Source organism: Furipterus horrens, unplaced genomic scaffold (genome assembly GCF_987537825.1).
Source record: "Furipterus horrens unplaced genomic scaffold, mFurHor1.1.pri manual_scaffold_1, whole genome shotgun sequence".
Taxonomy (NCBI): domain Eukaryota; kingdom Metazoa; phylum Chordata; class Mammalia; order Chiroptera; family Furipteridae; genus Furipterus; species Furipterus horrens.
The window spans coordinates 198,773,054-198,784,286 of NW_028327171.1; the positions used below are offsets into that span (position 1 = coordinate 198,773,054).

The 11,233-nt window shown below is 32.5% G+C and overlaps 1 protein-coding gene across 1 annotated transcript in view; it reads right to left on the reverse strand.

The window, feature by feature from the left end:
- Nucleotides 1–10,984, reverse strand: part of ERBB4 (erb-b2 receptor tyrosine kinase 4) — a 280,681-nt gene extending 269,697 nt beyond the window's left edge. The window contains 2 exon segments of the mRNA XM_090288231.1: nucleotides 10,239–10,438; nucleotides 10,977–10,984. Coding sequence (XP_090144357.1) covers nucleotides 10,239–10,438; nucleotides 10,977–10,984 — 208 coding nt within the window.
- Between the last annotated feature and the right edge of the window lie 249 nt (nucleotides 10,985–11,233).

Genomic DNA, 11,233 nt, shown 5'->3' on the forward strand with positions numbered 1-11,233 from the left:
CAAGTGTCAGAGTAGGGCACTAAGCACAGTCCTGTCTCCTGTTTTTACTACCCAGTGGGGATGAAGGTCCCAGATCCCTACTCCACTTTTCTGACACCACCTGGTGGGAACTGGGCATCTCTCTCATTACAACCTACTGAAGGTGGGAAGGTGGGAATCCTATACTCCTTGCTCATTTGCTTGCATGCATGAAGCTGGGGCCACCATTTTTTCTGTGGCATTTGGCTGGGGTAGAACAGCTATTGTCTAAAAGGTTGTTGTCTTGCCAGTCTGCATCTTTCCAGGCCTCTAGAAGAGAAAACAGGCTTTTGTTGGGGGCTTTTTTGGTCTGCATTTATTGTCTAAACTTTCAAATCTGGGGTATGCGAGACAAAAATAAAACCTAACTCACGTCTGTGTGCTTCTTAGATTCTAAGGTGCTAAACCTGTCTTTTTTTTTCTCTCCACCTTCCAAACTTTTCTTATATTCCCTTATATATAACGCTCTGGGATGTTAGTTCTACCTAGCAAACATACTAAATAAAAGTAAATCTACTTCATCTTTTGACAAGCAGAAATATGGTATACATCTTTTAGTTACTGTGATCTATTTTTAAGCTATACATTACCATTCCAGGCATACTCTAAAAACCTGAAAATAGGCTTACCTATTTATTTCACTAACTCACATTAACTTTTTCAGTGCGAAAACCTCTTACTCTTGTTTTTTCTCCATCCCTCTCCCAAAGGTGATAGAACTCTACAATGAGGGGATGAGGGGAGGCCAAAAAAAAAAAAAATCCCATAATTTGTTTATAAAAAATTGTGTATTTACTCTTACATTGTTAAACTTCAGTCATCTTTAAAGTGCTCTCCACTTGATACAATATATCTATTGAGACATTTTTTTCCATTGCTCAAAACAGTTTTTGAACTCCTTGATTTTGATGCCTTTTAGTGCTTCTGCCATTTTTTGTTTCACGTCTTCCACATTGGCAAAGCATTTCTCTTTCTGGACATTTTTTCATCAGGGGAAACAAAAAATGTTGCTTGGGGCAAGATCAGGTAAATCGGGAGGGCACAGAGGTCATGCTGTTTTTGGTCAAAAACTGCTGAACGCTCAGCATGGTGTGGGCAGGTGCTCTCCTAAATCACCCATCACGAAATGGGCAAATGCGTTGAAAGAGTCTTTAAAAAAATTCACTGAAGCCGAACACAGCCTTTCACGGCAACACCACCTTGTACACTGGTAGAGATGAGTTCCTAGAACACTCACTGAGTGGGGGAAGCCTGTATCAGCACTTGTTATCTCTTCTCTTTTGAAAATACCCATTCTAACAGGTGTGAGGTGATATCTTACTGTGGTTTCAATTTTATTTTCCCTGGTGGTTGGTGATTTGAGCACATTTTCATGCATGTGTTGATCATTTCTATGTCTCCTCTGGAGAAATGTCTATTCAAGTGCTCTGTCCATTTTTATCAGATTTATTGTGTAATTGAGTTGTACGAATTCTTTATATCCTTTGGGTATTAACGTCTTATCAGATATACACTTGGCAAAAATTGGGTTGGCCAAAAAGTTCGTATGTTTTTTTTTGCATAAAATAAAAAAAGACACATTTTTTATTTTCACCAACAACTTTATTGATTTGGATATTTTGACTATGTCAGCTATCTTCTACATGGTATAACAATGATTGTTCTCAATCAATGTCTCCATTTGATTTCTATCAATTTCAACTGTTCTACCTGAAAATGGAGCATTGTCCACAAGAAATGTCCAGCAGGAAACTCCACAAACCACTTCTGATGTTCGATCAGTCACAGCAGCTTCTCCATACACTGCACAAAATTTTTTTGTGTGTTTCAGTTGAGTTTTTAATTTTTTTGAAATAATAAAGCATAATATGCTGAAAATTCTGTGCATTTTCTTCCATCTTCAATAAAACAACTACAAAAGAAGTCACCAAATTTGGTAATTTTTTAATACATGTTGATATGACAGCTGTCACAATATAGTCTAACAAAATTGTTTTGAATTAATTTAAAGACAGCCAAGCACTGCTAGAAGCATCTGATAGGAAAAACAAACAAACAAACAAAAAAAACAGACTTTTTGGCCAACCCAATACTTTCTCCCATTGTGTAGGCTGTCTATTCATTTTGCTTTGAAAAACTTTTTAGTTTGATTTAGATCCACTTGTTTATTTTTGCTTGTCACTTCTGCTTTTGGTATTATATTCATAAAAATTATTGCCAAGACCAACATCAAGAGGCTTATGTCCTATGTTTTAAGAGTATTAGATTTCTTTTTTTTTTATGTTTAAGTCCTTAATCCATTTTGAGTTAATTCTTTAGATTATTGTAAGATAGGGGTTTAATTTCATTCTTATGCATATGAACATCCACTTTAGTCATCATCAATAATTGAAGAGACTTTCCTCTCCTCTTTAGTGACTCTCTTACAAATATTACTTAACCATAAATTTTCAGGTTTGTTTCTAGGCTCTTGATTCTGCCCTATTGCTCTATGTTTCTATTTTAAACCTCATACCATATTGTTTTGATTACTATAGCCTTATGATATAGTTTGAAATCAGGAAGTGTGTCTTCAGCTTTTTTCTTTTTTCTTCCTTCTCAAGATTGCTTTGGTTTTTCAGGGTCCTTTGTATGAATATCAGTAATGTTTCCAGCAATATATATATATATATATTTTTTTTTCTATTTTTATGAAAAATGCCATTGGGATTTTGATAGGAATTGCACTGAATCTATAGATGTTTTAGAGTATTATAACCATTTTAATAATATTTGCTCTTCAAATCCATGGCCATAGGATATCTTTCCATTCATTTGACTTCTTCAATTTCATTAGTGACTTGTAATTTTATCTCCTTTATTTTGATATCTTTGGTTTTAGCTTGCTCTTATTTTTCTAGTTTCTTGAGGTCTAAAGTTAGGTTATTCAAGATCTTTCTTTTCCATATAGGCATTTATCACTATAAACTTCCATCTTAGAACTGCATTTGCTGCATTACGTAAGTTTTGGTAAGTCATGTTTCAATTTTCACGTTTTAAGGCATTTATTGACTTCTCTTTTCATTTCATCTTTGACCCAATGTTTGTTCAATAGTTATTTAATTTATACATATTTGTGAACTTTTTAGGCTCCTTCCTGGTATTGATTTCTAGTTTCATGCCATTGTGGTCAGAAAGGGTAGCAGGTATATCTTCAATCTTTTTAAAATTGCTAAGACTTGTTTTGTAACCTAACATATGATCTACCCTGGAGAATATTTCATGTGTGCTTAGAAGAATGTGTGCTCTTACATGTAATATTCTATACAGTCTGTTAGGGCCAATTGGTCTAAAGTATAGTTCAACTCCAATGTTTCCTTAATGAGTTTCTGCCTTGATCTTTCCATGTTTGAAAGTAGAATATTTAAGTCCCCTACTATTATTATATTGTTGTCTATTATTCTCTTAAGATCTGTTTAGACGTTCTATTGTTGGTCACATATCTACTTACAAGTATTGTATCCTCTCGATGAATTGACTCCTCCTAGAAATTAATTATAATGATCTTGGTTGTTTCCTGTCAAATTTTTTACTTAAAGCTAACTTTGTCTTATATTAGTGTAGCTTTGCCTGCTTTCTTTTGGTTTCCAGTTTATGTTCTTTTTTTCTGCCTAATATAATTAGAGATGGGAGCTGAGGGAAAAATACTGATAGAAGGATGTATGAAAGGCAACAGTGTCAGCAGTGACAAAATATTGAAAAGTCCTAGAATATTCTTAGAACACTGAACACTTTATAAACTACCTCTCAGAAGGCACATTCACTTTAAAAAAAAAGTTAAATAATTTCAAAAGTGTGTTGTTGAAACTATAAAGTATTGGGTTGGCCAAAAAGTCAATTACATTTTTTCTGTAACATAAAAGACACCTTTTTTATTTTCACCAATAACTTATTTCATTTTGGATATTTTGAGTATGTCAGCTATTCCATGCTATTGGTTTCTAGTGGGTAGAAGCCAGAGGTGCCACTAAACATCTTCCAATGCATGAGACAGCCCCACAGCAAAGAATTATTTGACCAGAATGTCAATAGTACCAAGAAACTTCACAAACCACTTTTGACTCATTCAATCAGTCACAGCAACGTCTCCATATACTGCACTAAAATATTTCTTTTTTTGCATTTCAGTTGCATTTTTACTTTCCTTGAAATAATAAAGCATAATATGCAAAAAAATGTTGCATATTTTCTGCCATCTTCAATATTAAAATGACTGCACAAAATTCCAATTTTGATAACTGTTTTAATGCCCACTGATTTGACAGCTATCACAATACAATCTAACAAAAAATTGTTTCAAATGAAGATAAAGACAACTAAGCAATACTAGAGCCATTGTATAGGAAAAGTATTATTGACTTTTTGGCCAACCCAATAAATAAAAATCAACAGTACAAATTTATTGTACTATAATTAGTCAATCAATGTATAAACAAGCATTGAATAATTCCTTTAGTGTCTTGAGTGTGTTATACAAACAAAAGGAAAAACAGAGCACTATTTATAGAATGTTTTCTTAAGTTTATTATCTTTGTCTCCCCACACTGTTATTAAATATATAATTTTAAGTTACCCAACTGTGAATTTTCCTACCCTAGGTCTTTCTGAGAGAACACACCATTACAAGAAGAAGTGAATTACCAGTACAATGTTTTTTTAAAATATACTTCTGGCTACAGAATAATAGAGAGAATAGTGGGGGGGGGGTGTTAAAGAGTACAGTAGAGCTTCTAAAAGGATTTTCCACAGACCCCTGCCTCAGAATGATCTGGTATGTATTAAAAATGCAGAATCCTGGGTTTTCGTTGCCTGCATTAGTTTTCACTGTTGTACCATCCTCTGTATTCGTTTCCCAGCGCAGTGTAACAAAATGCCATAAGATGGATTGCTTATAATAACAGAAATTTATTCTCTCATAGTTCTGAATTTCAAAAGCAAGAGGATGTCTGGCTGGACCCTTCTCGAGGGCTCAGAGTAACAATCTGTCTGTAGCTCACTCCTAGCTTCTGGTGATGGCTGGCGAACCTTGATTTTCTTGGGTGAGAGATGCCTAAATAACTCCATTCTTCAACCCTCCCATCGCTTGGTTGTCTTCCTCCGTGTGTATGTCCTTACATGGCATTCTCCTCTGTGTGTCTGTCTCTCTATCTTTTTCTTCTCATAATGACATGAGTTATATTGGATTAAGTTAAGGGCCCATTCTAATACAGTATAAATTCATCTACATTTTAATTTCATCTATAAGGAACCCATCTCTGTATAAGTTCACATTCATGGGTGCCAGGAGTTAGGCCTTTAACACATATATATACAAAACCACAAGACTATTGAAACAACAATGACTGGAAATTGGAGCCCAGACTTCAATGATTTTGCTTTAAAATCTGTCAATTACTAATCTAGAGGCATGTCATTAAAATATTGCCATTTGTGATAAAAACTGGCTACGATTGTTGAGAGGTCCTCCGTTCTTTTAGAATTCCCAGATTCTAAATAGAAAAAATGTCATTTCTGAAATTGTAACTGCTTATTACCCCTTTGATAAGAACACAGAGAACATTTTGCAGCATTGGTAGTAATTACACATTGTGCTGTTTCAAACGCAATAAGAAAATGTTATTTTAATTTTTTAAAAGGAATCGTATATTAAGTAATACTTTGGTAACAAAAAGTAAAATCTTAGAAGTATAATTAAGATTTTCTTGTGAATATCTGAATAAATAGCTAAGATGGTTACCTATAAAGCAAGTCGTAAAATGTTTTAATTACAAAAGCAAAGGGGAAAAAAAACATTATAGGGGAGTTAGCATAGGCCCTTTCATCATTCAAAATCTCAGGAGATTTTTTTTTTTAATTCCTTAATATCTAGTCTCCTTTTTCATAACTACTCTTAGTTTTCCCATATTTCACACTGGTTGATATGCTACTTGCAAATTTATGTTTCACTACTTAGATAATGTAAATTTTTCTTTTGCCTAACCCAATAAGGCCCTTAATTTCTGGCAAAATAAGAAAAGTTATATTTTACAGGGTGATGGTGAATATTAAATCAAATAATACAGATTGAGAGAGTTTGACATTTTTTCACTATTTCATTTCTGAAAGACCACAAACACCTATCAGAGAGAAGAGATGGATTATGCAATAAATGATGTTTGATCAATAACCTAATCAATTGAAGATTTTAAAAATTATGCTATACCAAAACTTCCAGATGGGTTAAAATTTTCAACAGTTTCTAAAATACTAAAAGAGTAAAACTAAGACTATGTTAACATACTCATACAAAGGAAAAGAAGAAATCATCCAATTAGCTAGATAAAAATACAAAATGTTTATCAAAAATCAAAAGCTTTCTAAATTACGTATGATAGGGACAGTTATACACAATACATGAAAGAGACAAAAATTTAATGAATTTAATTTGTGACAAGCTCTTTCAAATCCAGAAGGAAAATATCAACTCTCAAACTGAAAATGAAGAATCTCATGACTAAGTAATTTACAGGAGAAAAAATAAAAATGATTAGGGGACTTAAAAACAAGTGTTTCAAAGTCAATTAAAAAAATTCACTTAAAATACATTTTTTTCATATTTCAGTTCACCAAGATTTAAAACCATGGATAATATCCAGTGCTGTAAAGAGGGGTGGAAACTATCCCTTGCCAAACATTGTTGAGGACAATGTACACTGATCTAGTATTTTTGTAAGATGATATAGCAATAAATACCAAAATTTATTACGCAATCTTTGTTAGGCAACTTCTAATTCTTTAGCCTAATAAATGATTACATAGTGCAAAATGTTTTATGGATTAAGAGTCACATTATTGCAGTACTAATAACATGAAAACAAATTAAATTACCATTAATATGGCACTTAATAAATAAATTTTTATATGTGGTGTATAAGAAGTAATATAAGAGCTCTATACACTGACATGGAAGATGATCATGATATGTTAAGTAGAAGACACAGATGACTAAACAATATTTAAATATATATGATATGATCCCATATATATGAAAATGTTTTATTGTATCTATACCTTATTCTTTTTATATGTTTCTATTGTTTTTATTTATAACAATAATAAGGGTACTATTATAATTAGAAAAATAAACTTATTTTCATTTTGAGAAGTTAATTATAAATTTAGTTTATGTTGGGTTTAAGTGTGTATGTACCAGTATTGCTAAGATAGAGCTGTATGAGTTTACATGTAAATTAGACTCTGAAGGATTGGTGTAATAATTATATCTTCACTGTTTTACTTTGGAGTTAAAAGTTTATGCTTAAATATTTTTAAAAACTTCAAATACTCTTACACACCTCCTCTAAGTCTCCTTCCAGTCAGCACTGTTATTTTGTGAGAATCATAACCATACAGATAAGGGATGCAGAAAATGTTCTATCTTTTCATGTCCTGGAGTTTCACTCAATCTCAGTGTCTTCAAATTATAAAGCCTGCTTTGAATTTTTTTACTTAAAAGACTAAGCTTGCTCAAGCCACTGCCACACTTTATAGGTGAGGTAAAGTTTTTCTTTTATTGTCATTACTGTTTTAAACCATGTTGAACTCTAAAACACACCGTTAAAACGAAGTTGTCTTTGCTTTTGATTCACCAAGCCTATTCTGAGATTTAGATGAATATTTATGGCGACCCCGTGTGTTTGTGCTTGCATAAATGCATATGTATGCATGTGTATGTGATTTAGGGTTGTGTACATGTGTATGTATTGTATGTACATTTGTATACTAACATATGCTGTATGGGTATGCACGTCTTGTAGCAACTGTGTGTGCATACTCATGTATCTTGTGTGTGCATGGGATATTAAGAGAGAGTGCCTAAAATGCAGTGTTTACAGGACATTTAAAATAAGTCAAACACTTAAGTTTCCCCATTTTCACACAATAGTGTGGATGATCAAAGAGCTTTAATCAAATGTGGGCAACCACTGCAGGCTCAATGTAAACATGAGCAAGAGGTCAAATTTATAGGATAATTGCATTTCTGGAAATGTAGGGTCCAATGTACTGTGAGACTGAAATCCAAAATCTGATAAATGGATTTCATGCAAAAACTCTTTATTCTAAGATGTTAGGAATGAAAAATGATACGCTTAATGGTACACAATAGCACCACAAAACTGCTGCTCCTAACTGCTTCATTTCTTCCTGCCACTGCAAAGTCCCTTCTAATTGCCCAGAACAAGAAAATATGGGCACAGCCAGGAAAATGGCTAAACTCAGGCCAAGAGGAATGACACAGAAAGTGGGAGAGCATGTTATATTTTTATTTTATTGTTATTATAACTTACTTTCTTTTGGCTATTTGAAAGGTCATCAGATGGTATGGAATAATTACACAAAGTTTTCCTATCTTGCCATTTTACATTGAATTTCTTTCTGAAACTTCTTCTTCCCTTTGCTTTAGATTTAGGTTTAGAAAAGGTAAAAGAAGTAAATATTACTAGAATCTGTAAAAGGATTACATGGGTCAAGAAGAAATGTTCACTGATTTATTTTTTATTCAGTTTTTTCTTTGTCTTCATAGTTAAGTATTTTCTTTGAAAGGCAGTAGTAATTTTATTTTGTGGTTTTGAAAATGGTAGAAGGAAAAGAAAGTATAATCCTGACCTAGGGAAATATTTATGTTAGTGTTGAAAATTATTTTATTTCACTTCTGCGAATAATATACTGTCTGAGGCATGTACAAACACATGTATAGTAATGTTGGATAAAAAGGTTAGAATTAGAAGAGGAAAAAAAAGAAAAGCAACTTTCTGTCAGGAATCAGAAATGTGTAAAACCAAGGATATAACCCAGGCTGAATTATATGATACTTCTCATTCAATGTGAATATACATATTTTGATATACAAAAAACTTTTGTATTAGTTGAGTCTACGTGGAATAGAAGAATGTGTAAGAATTTAAGTTTCCTCAAAATAAGAACCTCATGTTGCAACAGATCTCTTTTCCTTGAAAAATATTTTTTCAGTATCTAAAAGAGCTAAAATGTGAGTTCCTTAAAAATCATATTTTAGGAAAATTGCTAACCTGAGCTACCTTAAACTCCTTCTAAAAGAAAGTGAGTATTAATCAATAAATTAATTTGATGACAACTCAACTTAACAAGCTTAAATCATATTGATATCTTAAGAGTTTATATGTTTTCAAAATGATGGAAGAGGACATGGGGGGATAAATGGTGATGAATTTTTTTTAAAGGGGAATAATGTTTAAAATGTCTTTTACTATTTATTCACACACACGCACAGAAAAAAAAAATAAATTCAACCGTATGTTTATACCCCTGTGATTGTTCCGATGGGGAGATTAAAAAATAAGAAGACACCAGACAGCAAAATATTTCTTAGGGGTGTGACTTTTAAATAGGACTGATTCATCATAACCACAACTAAAATATGTGTTTGTAGACAGATGATTTAAATTCTAAATCTTTTACTTGATATTTATCATAAGCAAGTCAGACACTTAAATGCACAGAAGGGATACTCATAGGATGTAGAAGAGAGTAATACTCAATAGAAAGACAAGAAAGTATAAGATAGGCATCGTCACATTATGTACCCATTAAAACATTATTAGTGTCTGTATAACAGAGAAGTGATGAAGAGGATCAATAAGTAGCAGAATATGTGAGAAAGAGATAGTGAAACAACTACAGAAATACATTTATGCAGTGAACTTTCTTCTTGAACAGCATTTTACACTTTTCAGAAGAAAACATCTTCATTATTTCCATTCTTCCCAAATGGCAAATAACAAATATTTTATGTTATCAAATTCACTGAACGCAAACAGGTAACTCAGTGGGGTGAATTTCCACCCACTGATTGAATCCAAAGAATTACCCAGGTGCTTATTAAACATATAAGTTCCCAGGTTCCAGTTACAGCTATTGAATCTAAATTTCCACAACAGGTACTTATATTAGGCAAGATTTGCAAATACCTAATATACTATAAAAGCATGCAATATGTTATAAAAAGTCACCTATTCTGATTATTTTGTACCAACCATTCTTAAGGGTTGAGAAAAGGAAGGCAATAATTCTGACCCACTGTTACTTTTAACTGTTTGGCCCAATACAGCATGGGAGAAAACATTTAAAGCTTCTCTGTTTTAATGTCTGAGTAATGTACTTACTACAGTTTTCAGCCTTCCGATTGTCCCGGATCACTATTCTTTGGTTGATAGTGCTGAAGAGCGTTGTCCAGTTGATGGTATGATAGTAACACAGGTTGATGTTGTCAGTGATATAGATATTTCCTGCACTGATTTCCTTCAGGGACTGGAACTGCAGTGAAGTGATGCCTTGTTGCTTGAGGATGAGCAAAGAGAGGCCACTAAAGAGAAGGGAGAGGAGACATTAAACAATAATAATTAAATTCATTCTTGAAGTAAAACAAATATGTCAGCTCATACTCCAGAAAAGGTAGATAGAGCACAAAGATCAAGTCAATACATCTGTGCCCTGAATATTAATTATCTACATACCCAAAAGAAAACTGTTCATTTTTACAGTGAAGTATGAATATTAATGATATCTCTGTCTACATATTTACCACCAACATATATGCTCACTGACTTCCCCTCTACCCCTAAAACCTTAAATTCCTCAAGGATGAAATCCTGTGGTAAATCTAAATAATTAAATACATGTGTATGGAATGACTGTATGTCTACCCAAATTAAGATATTAATTACACTCTATTTCATAGATTAGGATGCTTTTCAAAGGTAAATATCACAGATAATGTCTTTGAAATTTAGCTTTCATTTATTCAGAAACAAAAATATAATAGTAATAGTTGAAGAATGTATAACTAAATTTAGGCTATATTAAAAATTAAAGAGAAGAATGACATTAAACTTAAATTTTACAAATACATGTACTCAGAAGGTTCGGGTGACTGGAAAAAGGAGCTCTAAAAGTTAAACAAGTACATTGTGGAAACAAATGATCATTTCAAGGAAACTGTTTTTAGTTCAACATAGTTTATGTCTTTGTAAAGTTCCTTTTCCATTCTCTGAAGAATAAATGTGTTTCTGACATTTCAATCTACTAATGCACATGATTTGGAGATATAAGGTGTTCTCTTTTATTTTATTTATAAATATAAATATACATTGCTTATATA